Genomic DNA, 22,978 nt, shown 5'->3' with positions numbered 1-22,978 from the left:
ACTACTGTACATGACTACTTGTGTCTGTCTTCTTTTAGCGGCGGTCTTTATATTGCAGATATCTTGTAACTATTTGTAGGGTTCTTTAGTTCTTTGTTTTCACGCATGGTTCTATAGCCACGACTAATCTGTAACACTGTACTTAGTCTGTCTCTACATGGTCCTATAGCAGAATACTGTGAACACTGTACTGGATCTCCTTGAATCATCTAACATGTCATATTTACTGGAAGACCTGAAGCATGGTATGGATTATGCCAGATCTTCTGAATCTGCTTGCTGTTTCGTATCATGGGTAACCCTTTATAGCAGACTACTGTAAACCCTCCGCTTCCTCTACAGTCTGTCTTCTCACATGGTCCCTATAGCAAGACTACGCTGGTTATCAGGACAGGCACTGTCTTCACGTGGTCTGTCTCTAACATTGCGCCTACAATACATAGCAGACTACTGTATATTGACTGTGTCTGTCCTCTACATGGTCCTATAGTCAGACTACTGTAACACTGCTCATGCGTGTGTCTGTTCTGCTTAACGCGGTCCTACCTATGTCACTAACTATCGGGGTGTAACACTGGGTTCGTAGATGGAGAGTCGGTGTGTCGTACACAAGTGGTCCTCTATAGCCGACTACTGTAACCACTGCCACTTATATGGGTTTGGTTGTCTTCTAGCATGTGTTCCTATAGCTAGCCTACTGTAATATTGACTGTGTCTGTCTCTACACCACCTTGGTCCTATAGGCAGACTACTCTGATAACACTGGTTGTTGCTGTTGTCGTGTCTCTACGTGGCTCCTCACGTATGCCAGACGAACTACTGTCCACTATCTCTGTATATGTTTTAGTCTGTCCTCTACATGGTCCTATAGCAAGACTTACATCTCTATATACACTGTACTAGTCTGTCTTACCATGGTCGGTATTATTGCAGCACGGAGTAAGGACTTGTACATCAGCCTCTTGTCTACGGATTGTTGTCCTAAAATAGCAGACTAACAATCCTCCTCAGTACCACTGTACTAGTCTGTCTCTATGTTGGTCCCTATAGCAGACTACTGTAACACTGTACTAGTCTGTCTCTACTGGTGCCTAGTTATATTTGACGAGAGCTGAATGGGCTACTGTACCAAGGATCATCTGTCTTCGCGTTGGTCTGTCTGGCTTATCGTCCGCTGTCGCTATAACCGTCAGACTCCATATGTCATATTGACTGTTGTGTCTGTCTCTACATGCCGTCCTTAGGCGTAAGGACGAGCAGGGACTACTGTATAACACCAGCTTGCTCACCACTTACGTCGTTGGAGCATGGTCGTCGGTTTTTCCTCACTAGGCCGGGTATAGTTAGACTACTGAAGACTGTACTAGATCTTTGTTTTCTTCTAGGGCGGAGTGGCTCCTATAGCAGCACTACTGTAACACTGTTACTAGTCTCTGTCTTTCCGGTAGAGTAATCGCTTAACTAGCCCAGACTACTGTAACACTGTACTAGTCTTGTCTCTATAAACATGGTCATTTATAGCAGACTAACGTAACTACCTGTTTCTAGTCTAGTCTTTCGTGGATCATGGTCATATCATGCAGACTACTTGTAATATTGACTACGTGTCTGTCTCTACATTGGTCTATAGCGGAGACTTACTGTAACACTGTAACTGTGTCTGTCACTCTTACGTGGTCAATCATATTGCACGACTCTACTGTAACACCTACGTGGGTACTAGTCTGTCCCTCTTACCAATCAGGTTCCTATGGGAGTGCAGACTACTGTAACGACGGTCAGTGTATTCTAGTCGGCCATCTTGTTATCATGGTTCCCTAGTAGCATGACTACTGTACCATAGTACCTCAATCGTCGTCTCTACATGGTCCTATCGCAGACTACTTGTATTGGACGGAACTGATACTTAAGTGGCTGTTCCTCTCTTTACGTGGTCCTCTATTAAGGGCTAGACTTAACTGATAACCTCATTTGACTGTGTCTGTCTCCTTTACGGGTTCTATATCGCAGACTATCTGTGACAACTCACGCTGTACCTTAGTTAAATCTGTACCTCTACTTGGTCCTGCATAGCAGACTACTGTAACATCTGTAACTCAGTCTGTTCCTAATCCATGGTCCTCACTATAGAACCGTACTACTTGTAACACGGTGTAACTAGTACTGTCTCTTACATGGGTTCCTATATGTCAGACATATTGTACACTGTAAGCTACGTCTGGAAATCTCTATATGGTCCCTAATAGCAGGGAACTATCTGTAACACTGTGAGTCTCAGTCTGTCTCTACCATGGTTCACTACACGGTTAAGCAAAACTACCTTTGGGTTTTTTAAATAATTTTTTTTGGGACTGTGGTCGTGTCTCTACATGTCCTATAGGGCAGACTTACTTATATTGACGTGTCTGTCTCTAACCATGGTCCTAATAGCTAGACTACGTAACTAACTGGTGAGTCTGTCTCATACTTATTGGTCCTATAGCAGACCTCTGTAACATTACTGTATGGATGATATAGGTCCTCTTACATGGTCCATATTAGGCTAGACAATACTGTAACCCATCTGCTACATCGTACGCATCTCGTCATCTCCTACAGGTGGGTTCCTATGAGCAGACTACTGTGGAACACTGGGGAGTAACTAGTCTGACTCTCATACACTCCGGTCCTATTAGGCAGACCTACCTGTAACAATGTACTAGTTTGTCACTGGCTACATGGTCCTATAGCAGACCTACTGTAACAGTTGTATCTAAAGTCTGTCTCTACGTGGTTCCTATAAGGCAACCATCACTAGTCAACGACCTGTACCCTAGTTCTGCATCTGCTACATGGTCCTATACCGCAGACTACTGTAATATGAATTGTGTCTGTCTCACATGGTGCTATACGCAAGACTACTGTAATATGACTCGGGTTGATCTGAATCCTCTCACATGGTCCACTATAGATGTGGCCAGACCCTTACTCGTAACACTGTACTAGTCTGTCTCTACCCATGCCGCTCCCTAAACGGTAGCGGGCTAGCTGATAAACACTGTATAAGTGGGACTGTCTCATACACTGAAGTCCTATAGCAGACTACTGTAACACTGTACTACAGTCTGTCTTCTATCATGAGTTCTCTAATGAGCAGAATCCTAAGTGAAGGGATTAGAACATGGTGTTCTTGTCTTCCCTCATGGTCCTATAGCAGACTACTGTATATTGACTGTGTCTGTCTTCTACATGGTCCTCTATGTTAGGCTCTATGTCAACAGCATAGAGTTAACTAGTCTGTCTCTACATGGTCTATAGCAGACTACTGTAACACTGTACTAGTCTGTCTCTAACATGGTCTATAAGCAGACTACTGTACACTGTCTAGTCTGTCTCTTACATGGTCTCACGTATCGACTACTGTAACACTGTACTAGTCTGTCTCTACATGTGTTTCCGATCATAGACCATGACCTTACTGGTGTAGAGACACGCGTGTACTAGCCTCTTGTCTTATACTGTGGCTCACATCACAGGAGTTCAGGACTACCCTGTAACCACTGTACTAAGTCCCTGTCTTCTACATGGTCGCTATATAAACCGAACCAAGAACTCACATTGTAACACTGACTAGTCTGGTCTCACATGGTCTATATGCACCATATAGAGACGCTACTGTAAAAATCTCATGGACTACTCGTACATCCTAGTTCTAGCTACGACTACATGGGTCCTATACCATGACTAACTGGAATATCATACACTGTTACTATAGTCTCTGTCCTCTACACTGGAATTCCCTATAACAACTTGTACTAGTTCTGCTACTGCTACAATTCGGTCCTACATATGGGATGGAGACTAGGTGTGGATACACTGTACTAAGTCCTGTCTCTACACATGGTCCTTATAAGCAAGAGCTACTGTAACACTGTAGCTGTACTGTGCATCTACATGTGTTCCCACTATCCGCAGAAAACTTACTTGCCTAATATTGTAAGCTGGTGTCTGTCTCTAACGTGGCTGGGATCTAGGAGATGTCCGACTAATCCTACTAGTAAATATATGACTGGTTGATCCTGTCTCTAAGGCTATGAAGTCTATAGCAGACAACTGTAATTATGACTTTATCCGATATATGTCTCCCTCATTATGTGGCTCCCTATTAACAGCAGACCATACTCTGTTAAAAAATTGACTGTGTTCCTGGTACCTTTACAATGGTCCTATTTGCAGGACTATTTTAGTAAAATTTGACTGTGTCCTGATGGCTCTACATGGTCCTATAATGAGCAGACCTACTGTACCAGGTAATTGACTATATGTTCTGTCGGGTCTACATGGTCCCATAGCAGACTACTTGTATTAATGTATGTTGTTCTCGTCCTCTATGTGGTCCTACAAGCGGATAGACTGACCCTGTTAAAATTTGACTGTTGTCTGTCTTCTATGTGGTATCCCAGCTTATAGCATGACTACTCCGAGAAATTTGACTTGTGTCTGTCTCTATGTGGTCCCATATAGAACGCACAACCGTCTGGGGTACGTAAAATTTGACTGTCGTCCTGTCTCTCTATTCTTTGTACCACACTGGTAGTAATATAAAGTGAATGAATGGGGTGTCCACTATTACATGCTTGTAATATATAGTATATGATATGAAGGTGGTTGTGTACGCACCAATTACTGCTTGTATAACATTTAGTGTATTGAAGGGGGTGCTGGGACACATATCCTGCGTACGTAATATATATGTGTTATGAAGGGGTGTCACTATTATCTGCATGTGTATACATAAGTGTATGAAGGGGTGTCCTCATTCCTGGTGTATGATATATGGTATAAAGGTGGTTGTCCACAATTCTGCGTAATAATAGTGTTAATGAAAGGGGTGTCCACATACTGCTGTATTATGTAGTTATATGACAAGGGTGTCCACACTTTCTGCTGTATATATAGTGGTATGAAGGGGTGTCCGCACTATACCTGCTGTATATATGATGTGTGATGAAGGGGTGTCACAACGCGTCTGTATATGATAGTATTTATGAAGCGGTTGTCCAACATACTTGCTGTATATATAGTTGTATGAAGGGTGTCCACTACTGCCTGTATATATAGTGTATGAGGGGTGTCCTCATACTGCTGTTAATATAGTGTATGAAGGGGTGTCCTATACTGCTGTATATATATGTGTATGAAGGGGTGTCCACTTACTGCTGTATAATAATAGTGGGGTATGTAAGGGGTGTCCTCATACTGCTGTTGATATTTAGTGTATGTAAGGGGTGTCTCTCATCCTGCTGTATATATAGTATATGAAGGGGTGGTCCCACATACTGCTGTATATATATGTGTATGAAGGGTGTCCTCATACTGCTGTATATATAGTTGCTATGAAGGGGGTGTCCACGAATACGCGCTGTAATATATAGTGTATAGAAGGGGTGTCCGACATCTTGTTGTATTTATATAAGTAATAATTGAAGGGGTGTCCACAATCGCTGGTATATATTATGTGTATGAAGGGGTGTCCTCATACTGCTGTATATATAGTCTATGAAGGGGGTGTCCTCTATACTTTGCTGTATAATACATTAGTGTATTGAAGGGGTGTCCACATACTGCTGTATATATAGTGTATGAAGGGGTGTCCTCATATATTCTGGCTGTATATATAGTGTATGAAGGGGTGTCACATCTCTGTATTTATATATAGGTGTATGAAGGGTGTGTCCGACGAGTACTGCTTGTATATATTAGTGTGTTAATGAAGGGGTGTCGCTCAATATCTGCTGTATATATAGTGTATTGCAGGGTGTCCTCATACTGTGTATATATAGTTGTAGTGAAGGGGTCCAACACTCTGCTGTATATATAGTGTATGAAGGGGGTCCTCATACTGCGGGGTTACTATAATAGTAGAGTATGAAGTGGGTCCACACTGCTGCTTGTATATAGATAGGTGTAATGGAAGGGGTGCCCTCATACTGTGTATATATAGATGGTATAGAGGGTGTCCTCATACTGCTGTATATATTAAGGTGGGTATGAAGGGGTGTCCTTCCTACTGCTTGATATATAAGTGTATTAAGGGGTGTCCACATACTAGCTGTATATATATAGTGTATTGAAAGGCCCAACATACTGCTGGTATATAAGTAGGTACGTTGTATATGAGGGGTTCCTATATCTGCTGTATATACTATAGTGTATGAAGGGGTGTCCACATACTGCTGTAATAATATGTGTATGAAGGGGTGTCCTCATACTGCTGTATATTGTGTATGAGTGTAATTGGAAAAGTGAATGAAGGGGTGTTCCAATACTGCTGTATATATAGTGGTGAAATGAAGGGGTGTCCGACATGACTGCTGTATTATATTAGGTGTATTTGCAGGAGGGGTGTCCACATACTGCTGTATATAATAGTGTATTGAAGGTGGTCCACTACTCTGCTGTATATAATAGTCGCTAATGAAGGGGTGTAACATACTGCTGTATAGTATATGAGGATTATGTAAGGGGTGGTCCAACATACTGCTGTATATATAATTGTGTATGATTATGGGGTGTCCACATACTGCTTTGTATATATATGTCTGATGAGGGTTGTGTCAATTCTCTGGCTGTATATATATGTCATGAAGGGGTGTCACATACTGGCTTGATATATAAGTGTATGATAGGGTGTGTCACACTACGCTGTAATATATATTGTTAGGTTATGATAGGGAGTGTCCACAATACTGCTGTAATACTAGTGTTATAGAAGGGGGTGTCCAATCTTGTATTATATTATTGTACTGAGGTGTCATATGCTATAATGTGTATGAATGGGTGTCCACATACTGCTGTATATATAGTGTATGAAGGGGTGTCAAATCTGGGTGACAAATCAGTCGATGTGCCCTTAACCCTAATTGCTCCTGTGAGCCGCTCTGGATAAGAGTGTCTGCTAAATGACTCCAATATAAAAATGACTAACTGTGATTCAGGTATCTGGGATGTGAGACATAGTAGCTGAACAGAAGGTACATTTTCCAGTATAAGACAAAAGTCATCCCCAGTTATTCACCTAATTCATTTCAGGATACGAATCCAGTTTTATTCATTTCCAATAGGAATGAAACATACTCCAACAACACAGCCCAAAAGACGGGAGATAGTAGATGGAAACCTACTCCAGGAGACAGTAGATGTTAACCTACTCCAGGAGACAGTAGATGTTAACCTACTCCAGGAGATAGTAGATGTTAGCCTACTCCAGGAGACAGTAGATGTTAACGTACTCCAGGAGATAGTAAATGTTAACCTACTCCAGGAGACAGTAGATGTTAACGTACTCCAGGATACAGTAGATGTTAACCTAGTCCAGGAGATAGTAGATGTTAACCTACTCCAGGAGACAGTAGATGTTAACGTACTCCAGGAGATAGTAAATGTTAACCTACTCCAGGAGACAGTAGATGTTAACCTAGTCCAGGAGACAGTAGATGTTAACGTACTCCAGGATACAGTAGATGTTAACCTAGTCCAGGAGATAGTAGATGTTAACCTAGTCCAGCGAGGATAGTAGATGTAACCTAGTCCAGGAGATAGTAGATGTTAACCACTCCAGGAGATAGTAGATGTTAACCTAGTCCCAGGAGAAACAAGTAGATTGAACGCTACTCCAGGAGATAGTAGATGTTAACCTACTCCAGGAACAGTAGATGTTACTACGTTACTACCAGGAATGTACCAGAGATGTTAACCTAGTCCAGGAGATAGTAGATTTAACCTAGTCCAGGAGATAGTAGATGTTAACCTAGTCCAGGAAGATAGTAGATGTTAACCTACTCCAGGAGATAGTAGAATGTTAACCTAGTCCAGGAGATAGTATATGTTAACCTACTCCAGGAGATAGTAGATTTAACGTACTCCCAGGCGACCCAATAGATATTAACCTAAGTCCAACCAGCACCGAGACCGAAAATAGACCTCTTGACGCGTTGTCGGGATTTTTTGGTTGGTCTTGCGATGGGCGTGGTTGGGGCATGGGGGCCGATTTATCAACGATTTACTATGTTGCGATTTTGCTCTTTGTACTCATGTTACAATACCATAATATCCATTTATTCTCACATGTTCTTCCTAACTATATCGCCGTTTTGCACCCAACAACAAAAAAAAACAATGGGGAAGAACAGAGAAGGAAAAAACAAAGTAATCAAATAATAAAGGTAGGTCCTTCTCTAAAATACCCAGGCCCATAGGCTATTCCATGATAGAGGGAATAAGAAAATTAGAAAAAGTAACCATGGGTCGTGTCTCCCTCTATCCCCAGACATGCTCATGAAAAGAAGGGTAAGAATGAAAGCCTGGTTTCCTCCTACCCAAGCGATTGGGCTCGTGAAAAAGAATGGAATCAGCAGATGAAGGGTTATAAATAGTGTCTTCTTCTAATCTCTCTCAAGCATGGCGCTCTCATGGGAAGAAGGAGGGTGGGAATTAAATATAAGTAGGGTCCTCCCCGCTATCCAGGCACATGGGCTCATTGGCAAAGGGAAGGGAGAGTTAAATATGGGTGGGGTCCCTTTCTAATTTCAGGCCATCGGCATTCGTTGGTAAAAAGAAAAGAAAAGTAATTTATAAGTTTTTGGGGTCTTCTCTATTCCAAGGCATGGGCTCATGAAGGAGGGAATTAATTATATTAATGTGGGTCACTCGCTATCCAGGGCCCATGGCTCATTTAAGAGGAATGGTAGTGTAGAATATCAGTGGGGTTCCAATTTTCTCGTGGCCCAGCAATGGCACATGGAAAGGAGGGATAAATATAAAAGTGGGTCTCGGCTATTCCCAAGCATGGGGGGGCTTCATGAAAAAAGAGTGGGTTCTTGTTGTGTAATTATAGTCGGTCCCTTCATTGCCCCAGTGCATGGCCTTCAATATGACAGAGGGTACGACAGTAAATAATGGTGGTCACCCCTCTAAATCCCAGTCAAAAATGGTGGGCCTCCATGAAAGGAGGGGAAGTAAATATGTTGGTTCACTTCTGTTATTGTTTTTTTTTCAGCATGGGGCTCCATTTGGGAGATGAGAAGGAGGGTGTAACGGAGTAAATATTGGAGTATGCGGCATTTTCGGTTCCCTCCGCCCTAATCTCCCAGGCCATCCTGCTCATTGGGGGAAAAAGATGGCTGTAAATATAAGTGGTGGTCTGGCTATCTCCCAGACGGCATGGGGGGGGCCTTTCCATGGGAATGATATAGGTGTGGAATAAAAAGGGTTGAATCGAATATTTTTCTGAAAGGTAATTAATGGGTAGGTCTCCTTTTCCAAAAACCCAAGGATGTGGGGCTCATTTGGGAAAGAGGAAGACAGTAAATATTAGTATGCCCTTTCTCCTTAACTCTCCGATAGGCAAAATGAACTCATGGATCCAATAGAAACGCGAGTGAGTTAAATAATATGCGTCCTCTCTTTGTCCCAGCAATGGCCCTTCCATGGTAAGATAGTGGGCCCAAAGCTAAATAATATAAGATACTCGTTTCCCTTCAATCCCCCAATAAGGCCATTAGGCTTCATGAAAGGACGGGGTAGTTAATAAATGGTGCTACCTGCCCAGGCCAATGGGCCCTCAATTTTGGAAAGAAAAAAGGAGTATCTAGTAGTGGGTGTTGGTTCCCTTCCATTCTTGATCAGCCCACGGGGTTGGGGCCTCAGAAAGAGGAGAACCATTAATTTATAAAAGTAGGTCTTTCTTTTCCTAATCCCCTCCAGTTATGGGTCGCCTCAATGAAGAACAGGCGCCTGCCAGGAATTATTATAATGTTGGGGTTTCTCTCTATCCAGCTAATGGGGCTTCATAAAAGTAATGGGATAATGATGTGGAGTACTTATCATAGTGCGTCCCTTCTCTAATCCAGTGGGCGCCATGTGGCTTCATGGAAAGACGGAGTAATCTGCATATTGAGTGGGTCTCTTTCACATTCCAGGCAATCGGGGGCTTCCATGAGGAAGGGGACCGCTAATATAAAGTGTGTCTGGTCTCGGCTATCCCAAGTGGGCATAGGGCTACTATGAAAAGAGGTGCAGAGTGGTGCCCTTTATTTTAAAAGGTTATATATAGTGGGTTCCTCTTGATCCAGCATTGGCTCCATGATATAGTATGTGGGAGTAATATAGGTGGGGGGCCTCCTCCTCAACCCAAAGGCGACCATATGGCTAATGAAAAGAGGGTAACTAATAATTAAGTAGTGTCTTGCCTACTATTCCCAGGCACTCTATGGTTCATGAAGAGGGTGAATGGAAAGATATATAAGTGGTCCTTCTTATTGGTACCCAGCCCATCTGGGCTCATGGGAAGGAGGTGCAATAAAATTAATATTAAGGGTGGTTCTTTCTCCTTAATCCCCAACGGCCATTTGGGGCCTCCATGAAAATAGAGGGCATAATTTTAATATAGTAGGTGTCTCTCCCAGTTTCCCCAGAAAAGCAAACAATGGGGCGCCCATGAAGAGGGGGGTAAGAGTTATATACCAATGTGGGTCTCTTATCCTCCAACGCAATTGGGCTCTATTTACATAGGGATAGTGGGAGGGCCTTGAATATAAAATGGAATTCACAGACATATATTTCGTATGGAAATACAGATCTTATATATCAACGAGATGAAATAATAGAGTTTTCTGCCGGTGGGTAACGGTTCTTTCTTCAAAAGCCCCAAAGCATGGGGATCAACGTACAATATGACAGAGGGATATCAACAGTAAATATAGGTCTGTGGGGTTTTCCTACCTGCTAATTCCCGAAAGGCAATGGGCTCAATGAAAAAGGGGAGTTGTGAAGAGTTTCTGGTGCATAGAGACGAGTAATATTAATACTTGGGTTCCCTTTTTTCAAGGGCCCATGGTGGCTCTCATGAGTAAGAGACGAGTTTTACTGTATAAATAGAGGTCTCTCTGTTCCCCAGCGATGAGGGCTTTTTTCATGAGAGGGTGATTGAAGCCTAGTTTAATATGGTGGTCCTCTGATTTCAGCAATGGGCTCAAATGAAGGGTAAAGGGAGAGTTTAAAAAGATTATCGGGTTTCTTCTTCTAATCCCCCAAGGGAAGGGTGCGCCATCTGCGTTCCCATTTAGAATAAAGATTGGCGGGCTAGTCAAATGTATAAAAGGTGGTCCTTTTTCCCTTCTTAATTCCCCCCCGAGGGGCTCACAGGGGTCCTCTCCCATTTGAGAGGGGATTGCTTACCAATACCCAATAAGTGAATGTGGTTTCTTTACTTCCTTATCCCAAGCCCATGGGCCTATGAAGAGGGGGGTTGGAGATAATATGTATTTTGTAAATGTAGGGTCTTCCTTATCATATGATATCCATGGGGGCCCATGGCTCTTACATTGCAAAATAAGGGTAGAAAAGGATTTAATATAAGTTAGGTCTCCTTGCGTATCTCCCCAGCCTATAGGCTCAGTTATGAATAGATAAGAGTCGTAGCTAGAAGACATAAATATTAGGTGGTTTCTGCTAATTCCAGCATGGCTATGCAACAAGAAAGAAAAAAAGAGGTGATAAAAGGAGAAGAAAGAAAAAATAAAAAAAGTAAATAAAAGAAGGATAAGGAGTAATTGAAGTCTTCACCTACTGATCCAAAGAGCACAAATGAGGAGCTAAAACATGAAAAAAAAGAAAGGAAAGATAAAATATATAAAAAAAGTATAAAAAAAGGAATTACCACATACCCTCTAAACCAGCAGTACAATGAGGGCTATCATAATAAGAGAAAAGAAAAAAGAGAAATAATGAATAGTATCGTTAATATATATCTATATCTAATCCACCAGCAAAAAAAGGAGCTCATAGAAAAAAAAGAAAGAGGGAGAGCAAGAAGAAAAGATAAAAAAAATAAAAAAAAAAAAGAAAAAAAAAAAGAACAAAAAAATAAATAAAGTGGAGAGGAGGTACATACTAACTATCCCAGGGAGAGCAATGACCTCAAAATAAAGGGAAAGAAAAGAAAGAAGGAAAAAAAGAAACGACAAAAGAAAAAACAAAAAAGTAAAAAAAAAAATAAATAAGAAGAAAAGTCGTTAAAATAACCCACATTAATAATACCAACCATATAAATAAATGAGAAAGAACTCTCCACACAAATATGAAAAGGGAAAGGGAATAAAAAAGAAAAAAAATAATTAAAATAAAGAGGGTTCTCCTCGCAAAGCTGAATCCCCCAAGACGGACATAGGCGGAGCTTACCATAAATAGAAAAGGAGGAAAAGAAACAAACAAAAAAAAAAAAAAAAAGTAAAAACCAAGTAATATAAAAAATAAAGTAAAAAAGGTTAAAACACTTTCTATGGGGGATCCAAGAAGAGGACATAAAGGAGCATAATAACAATAGAAAGAAGGGAAAAAAAAAAAAAAAAAAAAAAAAAAAAAGGTAATAAATAAATAGAGGTCCTCACTATCATATTTACAACACCCCCACCAAGCAAATAAGGATCACAACAATAAGAGAAAGGGAAAAAGAAAAAAAAAGAAAAACAAAAGAAAAAGAGAAAAAAAAAAAAATTAGAGTAAAAAAAAAGGAGGTATCTTCCATAACGAGTAAACCAAGCACAAAAATTAAAAGGAGAGCTACAAATATAAAAGAGAGAAGGGAAAAAGAAACAAAAAAAAAAACAAAAGAGAAAAGATAAAAAAATAATATAATAAAAAGTAATCTTCCATATAAAACCAAGCCACCATGGGCTTCCAATGAAAGAAAAAAAAAGAGGAAAAAGAAAAAACAGATAAAAAGGTAAATTATAAAGTTGCGTCTCCTCTAAATCCAGCAATGGGCTCATAGAAGAGGAGAAAAAATAAACAGTAAAATAAATTGTCTTCCCTTTCAATCCAAGCATAGCCTGCATGAAGGAAAGTGAGAGATAATTATAGTGGTCTTTTCCTCATCCCAGCCATGGGGCGGCCTCACATTGAAAGAGAAGGAAAAACAAAAAGTAAAATATAAAGTTAACGGTCCTCCCTTTGCTATTCCCAGGGGGGCTGAAACCTGGTAGGCTTCCACAAGTGGGAGGAGACAGATAGGACGATGGAGGATTACCCCTGAGGTCACAAGGAACGAATAGTAGAATAAGATTAAACATAAGTCCATGTGTGATGAACAGAAGATCGTGAGACTGTCATCTCATTATTCCAAAGCTCAGCAGAGAAGTACGTTAAACCTTAGTGCGCAGGAGCATAGTGGATGTTAACCTAGTCTCCAGAGAATAGTAGATTAAACCTAGTCCAAGAAGATAGGTGAGATTTAATATACGTCCAGGAGATAGACATTTAGATTACATAACGTCCAATTTCGCACGACTAGTAGATGTTAACCTAGATCCAGAGAGATAGTATATGTTAATGTACTCCACGGGATAGTAGATGCTTAACCTAGTCCAGAAGAGATTGTAGATGGTAACTAGTCCAGGAGATAGTGAGATGTTAACCTATCCAGGAGATAGTAGATGTTAACCTAGTCCAGGAGATAAGTAATGTTAACCTAAATCCAGGAGAGATAGTAGATGTTAATTAATCCAAGGGATAAAGTAGATGTTAGACCTAGTACTATGAATAGTAGATGTTAACCTAGCCCAGGAGATAATGGATGTTAAAACCAGCTCCAGGATCGATAGTAGATATTTTTAACCATAGAGTTCGCAGGTGAATTAGGTAGATAGTTAACCATCCAGGAAGATGATAAGTCAGCATATGTTGAACACTAGTCTACCCCAATCGCATAGATAGAAATGATTAAAACTCTAGTCCGTGTCCAGCTGAGGTTATCGCTTAACGATTATTATATCCATTAGTCCAGGATCCCCGACTACGTCACCACATTTAGCCATATACATTCTTAAGGTGCATTTAGATGGACCTTAACGTCTAGTCTCTCTGAGAATATGGTAGTGGAAAATGATTAACACTACTCCAGAGATAGTAGATGTTAACCTAATCCAGGAGAGAGTAGATGTTAATTTACTCCAGGGGATAGTAGATGTTAACCTACTCCATGAGATAGTAGATGTTAACCTACTCCATGAGATAGTAGATGTTAACCTAGTCCAGGAGATAGTAGACGTTAACCTACTCCAGGAGACAGTAGATGTTAACCTACTCCAGGGGATAGTAGATGTTAACCTAGTCCAGGAGATAGTAGATTGTTACACCCAGGAATGTAGATTACTAGTTTCAGAACAGTATGTTAACCTATCCAGGAAAGGTAATGTTACCTCACGTAATAAATCTACCCAAGATAGAGATGTAACACTCCAATGTTATTGTTAAAAAAAATCTTGTTTCGTGCTATAAACCCTAATTAATAATACCAACAATCAGCCCTAGTAACATACCAAAGAACGTGTGGAAATAAAATAGCAATAACAAGAAAACAATGTTTGCATTAATGTACATATTTTTAAGTATAGTAATTACTTAATGGCATATAAAAATGATATTATATATATAATTTAATATATAATTAATATATGGTAATTATAGAGTTTTATTCAAAACTAAAGTATTTATAATTTAATAGAGAAAAAAATTGGTTGTATGTAAAGGGATTTTTAATAGAAAAAAAATACCAACATCATAGCTACACTAGACTAGCATACCAAAATCACCACAAACACACAAACAACATAACAATTAACCCATAATTTACACTTACTACATCACACTACTATTATCACTAATACACACTATATACTAACGACTACTATACTAAAACACCTTACTATAATGTTTACATTATCACATTAAAACATACTAAATATTACTAAAATCTCATAATATTCTCTACTCTATCTCTCTCTATCATCTCATATTTATCTCTTAACCTATGATCAAGTCATTATCTAAATAAACCAACAATCAATTTAAACATACCAACCACGTTTCTTATGACATCTCATGACAGAACATCAAACAATGACAATATACATATGGAACATGTAGTAACCAAAAAAATGTAAGCAAATCAAAATATATTTTAATGTTTAGATTCTTCAAAGTAGCCCCTTTGCCTTGATGACAGCTTGCACACTCTTGGCATTCTCTCAACCGCTTCATGAGATAGTCACCTGGAATTAACAGTGTACTGTTAAAAGTTAATTTGTAGTTCTTTCCGTTCTTAATACTTTTAATAGTGTGTTGTGACAAGGTAGGGGTGGTAAACAGAAGACACCCTATTTGCTAAAAGACCAAGTCCATATTATGGCAAGAACAGCTCAAATAAGCAAGAGAAACAACAGTCCATCATTACTTTAAGACATGAAGGTCAGTCAAAACAGAACATTTCCAAGAACTTTGAAAGTTTCTTCAAGTGCAGTCGCAAAAACCATCAAGCACTATGATGAAACTGGCTTCTGAGGACCGCCAACAAAAAACCCAAGATACTCTGCTGCAGAGATGGAAGTTTCAGAGTACGTGATGTAACACTGAAATGAAGATCCAGATCACATCAGATCAGGAGATATTCACATTATACAGGAGACTGACTGATGTTACACTGTGTTGTCCTTCAATGACTTCAAATACCTACAGCACACACACACACACACACACAATCAATCTCCGCCCTACACACACAGACACACACACAACACACACACACACACACACACAGAGAACATCACACACACACACACACACACACACACACACCCACACACACACAACACACACACACACACACACACAACCACCACAACTAACAACATACACCCACACGCGCACAGCAGGACCAGTAACACAACACACACATACACACATACACAACACAACACAGATCACACACCAGAACCAATCACACACACACACCACATACACCACACACGCGACACAACCAAGTAACACACACACACATAACCCACACCCAATCACACACACACAGAGACACACAAACAGATACAACACACAGACACACTACACAACACACCAGAACCACAATCACACAGACACACACACCACACACACAACACACTTAATTCATCACTGTTATGACAGAAGTGCCAATGTATGTACCAAGGACGAATGTGGTAATGAGTCCCAGTATCATCAGCATAGAAACAGCCTCACAGAGAGAGAGGCCTGGGAGCCCAAGGAGAGACGGGAGGGAAGTGAAGGCCATCTCCCACTGTTCCCATGTTAATGCAGGCTAATTTGGCCAGCCTGCATCATGGCCCAGCGTCGCCCWCTGTTCCATTGCTGATTCCAGGTTAACAGTCAGACTCTGTTGTTGGYAAAGGCTTATTTTTCTCCCCAAAAACATTTCATCCTTCCAATGACTCATGCTCATCTGTTTTTTTTGTTGCTTTTTTGTCTTAAGGTTATTCTTTAATTTGTTGTAAAGAAGACGTTTGTGTTTACAGTTCAAGACCAAGGTTACAAATACAATTCCTGTTTAGCATATTTGTGTACACCGGTTGTTTGTGTGCCTTGAATAGAGAGACAAAATGGCTGACAAGCACAATACATCATGTTATTGAATCTAATTGGCAATGGGCCATCACATTTCACCTTCAGTTCCATAGCAGCCAACCACAACAAATCACTATGTAAAGTAGCTACACCTTTCTCCCTTAGCATATCATTATGTAAAGTCGCTATCCCATTATCCCTTAGCATATCATTATGTAAAGTCGCTATCCCATTATACCTTAGCATATCATTATGTAAAGTCGCTAACCCATTCTCGCTTAGCGTATCATTGTATAAAGTAGCTAAACCAATCAATATGTTAGCAATGCCTCCTCCCACCTGCAAATCCATTCTATACCAGGGCAGTATCCCAAATGGCACTCTATGGACATGATCTAAAGTAGTGCACTATATAGGGAATAGGGTTCTATAGGGCTCTGGTCTAAAGTAGTGCACTATATAGGGAATAGGGTTCTATAGGGCTCTGGTCTAAAGTAGTGCACTATATATAGGGAATAGGGTTCTATAGGGCCCTGGTGAAAAGTAGTACACTATATAGGGAATAGGGTTCTATAGGGCTCTGGTCTAAAGTGGTGCACNTATTTAACGATGTAGCTAGCTAGTTATCTAGTAATGAGTATTTAACGATGTAGCTAGCTAGTTATCTAGTTATTGATAATGAGAGCTGTTGCTTGTCGTGGTATAATAGTGAATCATGTTTGGTTTTTTTTCGTCTGTTGTAGTGGCTTTTGCTGATTCTCTCGTTTGGCTTTGCTTAGTCACACTGCTCATATCTTTATCTTGGCGTTAACGAGGGCGTTTTCAAATGCAGTTCACCTGATCTGGGTTATGAAAATAAAATGCAGTACAAGTCAAAAGTTTGGACACACTCACTCAAAACTCAAGAGTTTTTCTTTATTTGTACTATTTTCTACATTGTAGAATAATAGTGAAGACATCAAAACAATGAAATAATACATATGGAATCATGTAGTAACCAAAAAAGTATTAAACAAATCAAAATAGATTTTATGTTTGAGATTCTTCAAAGTAGCCAGCCTTTGCCTTGATGACAGCTTTGCACACTCTTGGCATTCTCTCAACCAGCTTCATGAGGTAGTCACCTGGAATTAACATGTGTGTACTGTTAGAAGTTAATTTGTAGAATTTCTTTCCTTCTTAATACGTTTTAGCCAATCAGGTGTGTTGTGACAAGGTAGGGGTGGTAAACAGAAGACAGCCCTATTTGSTAAAAGACCAAGTCCATATTATGGCAAGAACAGCTCAAATAAGCAAAGAGAAACGACAGTCCATRATTACTTTAAGACATGAAGGTCAGTCAAAACAGAACATTTCAAGAACTTTGAAAGTTTCTTCAAGTGCAGTCGCAAAAACCATCAAGCACTATGATGAAACTGGCTCTCGTGAGGACCGCCACAGGAAAGGAAGACCCAGAGTTACCTCTGCTGCAGAGGATTAGTTCAGAGTTACTGATGTTAACACTGGAAATGAAAGATCCAGATCACATCAGATCAGGAGATATTCACATTATACACAGGAGACTGACTGATGTTACCACTGTGTTGTCCTTCAAATGACGTTCAATACCTAGAGCACACACACACGCACACACGCGCACGCGCGCGCGCGCACACAGACCCAGTAACACACACACAGACACACACAGACACAATCATTCACACTCAGACCCAGACCCAATCACACACACACACAGACACACGCAGAGACACACACACAGATACACACACAGACACAAAAACACACAGAGACACAATCACACACACACACACACACACACACAGACGCAGTCACACACACAGACCCAGTCACACACTCACAGAGACACACACACACACACACACACACAACACACACACACTATTCTCTGTTTTGACAGAAGTGCCAATGTATGGTAACCAAGACGAATGTGGTAATGAGTCCCAGTATCATCAGCATAGAAACAGCCTCACAGAGAGAGAGGGCCTGGGAGCCCAAGGAGAGACGGGAGGGAAGTGAAGGCCATCTCCATGTTCCAATGTTAATGCAGGCTAATTTGGCCAGCCTGCATCATGGCCCAGCGTCGCCCACTGTTCCATTGCTTATTCCAGGTTAACAGTCAACTCTGTTGTTGGAAAAGGCTTATTTTTCTCCCCAAAAAACATTTAATCCTTCCAATGACTCATGCTCATCTGTTTTTTTTTGCCTTTTTGTCTTAAGGTTATTCTTGAATTTGTATGTAAAGAAGACGTTTGTGTTTACAGTTCAAGACCAAGGTTACAAATACAATTCCTGTTTAGCATTTTTGTGTACACCGGTTGTTTGTGTGCCTTGAATAAAGAGACAAAATGGCTGACATATAGTATATGGTGCCCTGGCCCTGGCACCCTATTCCCCATATAGTGCCCTGGACCCTGGCACCCTATTCCTCTATATATTGCCCTGGGCTCTGGCACCCTATTCCCCATATATTGCCCTGGGCTCTGGCACCCTATTCCCTATATAGTGCCCTGGTCCTGGTACAAAGTAGTGCATCATCAAGGGAATGGGGAGAGGAGAGAGGAGAAGAGAGGAGAAGAGGAGAGAGAGAGAGGAGAGAGAGAGAGGAGAGAGAGAGAGGAGAGAGAGAGAGGGAGAGAGGAGAGAGAGAGAGAGAGGAGAGAGAGGAAAGAGAGAGGAGAGAGAGGAAGGAGAGGGAGAGAGGAGAGAGAGGAGAGAGAGGGAGAGAGGGAGAGAGAGAGGAGAGGGAGAGAAGAAGAGAGGAGAGGGAGAGAGAGAGAGAGAGAGAGAGGGAGAGAGAGAGGAGGAGAGGGGAGAGAGAGAAGAGGAGAGAGAGGAGGGAGAGGGAGAGGAGAGAGAGGAGAGAGAGGAGGAGAGAGAGAGGAGAGGGAGAGAAGCTGCAGGTATACATACTGATGTTCTATTAGACCTGCTTGTTTCATTCCACTCTGTTATGCAGAGAGTAGTCTGATCTGAATAGTCTAATCTGATGGTCTGCTCTGATAGTCTGATCTGATAGTCTGATCTGAATAGTTCTGATCTGAATATTCTGAATCTGATAGTCTGATCTGATAGTCTGATCTGAATTAGTCTGATCTGATAGTCTGATCTGAGTAGTCTGATCTGAATTAGTCTGATATTAGTAACAGTTTGAACAAAGGATTCAACTGAGATGTAAACTACAGCGTACGTCCTAAATGGCACCCTAGTCCCGATAATGCCCTGACACCCTGGCACCCTATTCCCTATATAGTGCCCTGGACCCTGGGCACCCTATTCCCTATATATTGCTCTGGCATCCTATTCCCTATATAGTGCCCTGGGCTCTGGCACCCTATTCCCTATATATAGTGCCCTGGGCTCTGGCACCCTATTCCCTATATAGTGCCCTGGTCCCTGGTACAAAGTAGTGCATCATCAAGGGAATGGGTTCCATTTGGACGCGGAGTGTCACCGTGGGGGTTAAACTCCATTCAGAATGGAACGTGTGTGTTTTCATAATGACCAGATCAATCAGGCCATATCAAGGTAAAATCCTAGTGATTGTACAACTCCTGTCCCTATCTAGAAACATACTCTCAAGGCTGATCCTAGAAAGGTTTCGAGGTCGCTGTAAACTACAGGTTAAAAAAACAGGAACAAGATGGTTTCCAAGCTGGAAGGTCCTGCCTTGATCAGATAGCAACTCTCCACATCGTAATTGAACATTCATTTTAATAGACTTCAAAAAGGAGAGATTATAGGGCATCATTAAAGAGTCTACACAACATGACACGCTGCCTTGTCATGCTCAATGCAACTCTTTTTCCTACCGTTCTCAGAGGACGCAGGAAGTAAGACAAGGATGTCTACTCTCCCCATCTGTAGTGGAAGGTAGCCGAGCTACATCGATGTTTGTCAGAACGTGAGATATTCCGAAAAAAATCTGTCTTCTCACGAAAACATCTGGTAGCGTCCGAACTAATTTAGCCTAACTGTTATGACCTGTCTATGGAAAGGGGAGACTCTCACCAACACGATGGTGTTCTCCGTTCTGCTCTACGACCCCCATAAGTGTCACGGACCCGTCTGAAGGTATCCCATACAAACAAATGGAAGATGGGAGGTAGTTTAGTCCAACAAAAACAAGGGTGAAATATGTGTCCAACAAAAAACAAAATGTTTCCTGTGCTTTCTTATACAGTAATGTTCTAGATGTAAAGGACAGACACTTTAAAACCTGGTTTCTATACAGTAATGCTAGATAAAGGACAGACACTTTAAAACCTGGTTTCTTACACAGTAATGTCCTAGATTTAAAGGACAGACACTTTAAAAACCTGGTTTTCTACACAGTAATGTCCTAATTTTAGGACAGACACTTTAAAACCTGGTTTCTATACAGTAATGTTCTAGATTTAAAGGAGAGACACTTTAAAACCTGGTTTCTATACAGTAATGTTCTAGATTTAAAGGACAGACACTTTAAAACCTGGTTTCTTCTGATTTATTGGAGTGTCTTTAATGCGATTTATAAATGTGTTATTCAATCAGTTTCTCTGAGCTATAGTAATAAATGCCAAATTCAATATTTTATCAAATATTTTATTTATATATATTTTTGATACCTAAAGGAGTCCTAAAAATTCCAAATCAAATAGCTAAATGATCCATCACATGACCGTCTTTAAACAAGTCCATTGGTCAGTTTAGTCCCCCTCCCATCCTATAATAMTCCTTCCTTCCCATCTTCCTTTCATTTCCATTTTAAATCTGCTTCTTCTTGATTGAAGGCTTTCATATGAAAGACTTTCAGGACCTTAAAAAACAAAGATTGAAAGATARAAACATCACCYTGGCTCTTTTAATGAACCCCGAACACTTCTGTGGTCGAGAAGTAGGTGTCTTTTAAAAAACAACGTTTCTCTGTTTAAGACCCGCACTTTCCCCATTACTKTAAATAACCTCGACCAGACTGATCAGATGAAGCGATTAAAGGACTTTGCCAGATAGTCGTTTTAGTACCGTAGTAGCAGCATTATGGCTTTCTTAAGTGCAGGCAAAATGTCTAACTTTTAGGCTTTTAACATTCTTCACACTTTGCCCCGATGAGGAGTCATCTCTCCTTCCATAATGACATTGGGAGAGAGCATAAGAGCTCCGTTTGAAGTGAAACGGGACAGAAAATCCATCAACAACTGTGTTTCTAAGACCTAATAAAGACATCAGAGATATTCTCTCTGTTGTTTTAATGTCGGATGTTTGCATTTACAAAATGGGATGCATCCCCCCCCCCCCCACGACCCTTGAACTTTTTTAGTTTGTGATAAATCTGATTTTCTATTTACTGTTCGGGGAAATAACATGAAAATGACCGTCTTCCCTAGGGTTCGTCCCCAAAAACACCCTATTCCCTGTCTGGTGCACTACTTCTGAACCACAGCTCCAGAAGTAGTGTACTACAGAGGGAATAGGGTAGAGTTTTGTATGTATCCCCTAAAGAGAACGACAGCAGTCACTCCTTCTAACTCGTGACACCATGATCTAATAACATATATATCCTCTCCACTCAGTCTGTTACACAAGGCTAGGCTATAGGGCACCTCCTCTAAAAACAAAAGGGCCTCGTCCTAAATGGCACCCTATTCCCTCTCTAGTGCACTATTTTGACCAGGGGCCCTATAGCACCCTATTCCCTCTCTAGTGCACTACTTTTGACCAGAGCTCTATAGAACCCTATTCCCTCTCTAGTGCACTACTTTTGACCAGGGGCCCTATAGGGGAATGTAGGGAATGGTGTGCCATTTTTGGGACACCGGCCGGGGGGGGGGGAGTGAATATTGCTGGGGAGTTGTAGGCTAAGTGTCTGCAGGGGGGTCAGGGAACATCATATGCACTCTAAATCAAATCACTTAGCTTTTCCGCAAAGGATAAGAGACAGGAAGAGGAAGAGAGTGAACGAGGAAATAGAGGAGCAGGGTACCTCAAGCACCACGTGTAGTATAACTCAGTCCCAATCCTTTTAATACCATTAAGGTTATAGACATATACTGAGTATAACTCAGTCCCAATCCTTTTAATCCATTAGTGTTAACAGTCAGTGACTGTAGTATAACTCAGTCCCAATCCTTTTAATACCATTAGGTTAATAACAGTAATACTGTAGTATAACTCAGTCCCAATCCTTTATTACCATTAGTGTTAATAGACAGTATACTGTAGTATAACTCAGTCCCAATCCTTTTAATACCATTGGTTAACAGTCAGTGGTACTGTAGGTCCACTCAACCCATTACCCCGGAGAGACACTTACAAAAACCAACCATGTTGGCCTCTAGTGGTTGAGTTCCTCTATTTGTACAAATGGACTGAAGAAGAAGATGCGAAGAAGACGAAGAAGAAGACGAAGAAGAAAGACGAAGACGAAGAAGAAGACGAAGAAGAAGATGAAGAAGAAGAAGAGACGAAAGAAGAAAAGAAGAAGACAAAGAAGAACGAAGAGAAGACGAAGAAGAAGACGAAGATGAAGATGACGAAGTATAATGCACACAGC

General features: G+C 40.9%; 1 protein-coding gene across 1 annotated transcript in view; it reads left to right on the top strand.

Annotated features, from left to right (window-relative positions):
* The window catches only part of LOC112078063 (octapeptide-repeat protein T2-like), a gene marked incomplete at both ends in the record, with an annotated part of 27,981 nt that extends 5,019 nt beyond the window's left edge, over window positions 1–22,962 (top strand). The window contains one exon of the mRNA XM_024144415.2: window positions 22,800–22,962. Coding sequence (XP_024000183.2) covers window positions 22,800–22,962 — 163 coding nt within the window. The remainder of the gene's footprint in view (window positions 1–22,799) is intronic.
* Window positions 22,963–22,978: the final 16 nt, after the last annotated feature.

Source organism: Salvelinus sp. IW2-2015, unplaced genomic scaffold, assembly GCF_002910315.2.
Source record: "Salvelinus sp. IW2-2015 unplaced genomic scaffold, ASM291031v2 Un_scaffold5207, whole genome shotgun sequence".
NCBI lineage: Eukaryota > Metazoa > Chordata > Actinopteri > Salmoniformes > Salmonidae > Salvelinus > Salvelinus sp. IW2-2015.
The sequence above is the reverse complement of the archived record's forward strand: the minus strand, read 5'-3'. Positions and strand labels throughout refer to the sequence as shown.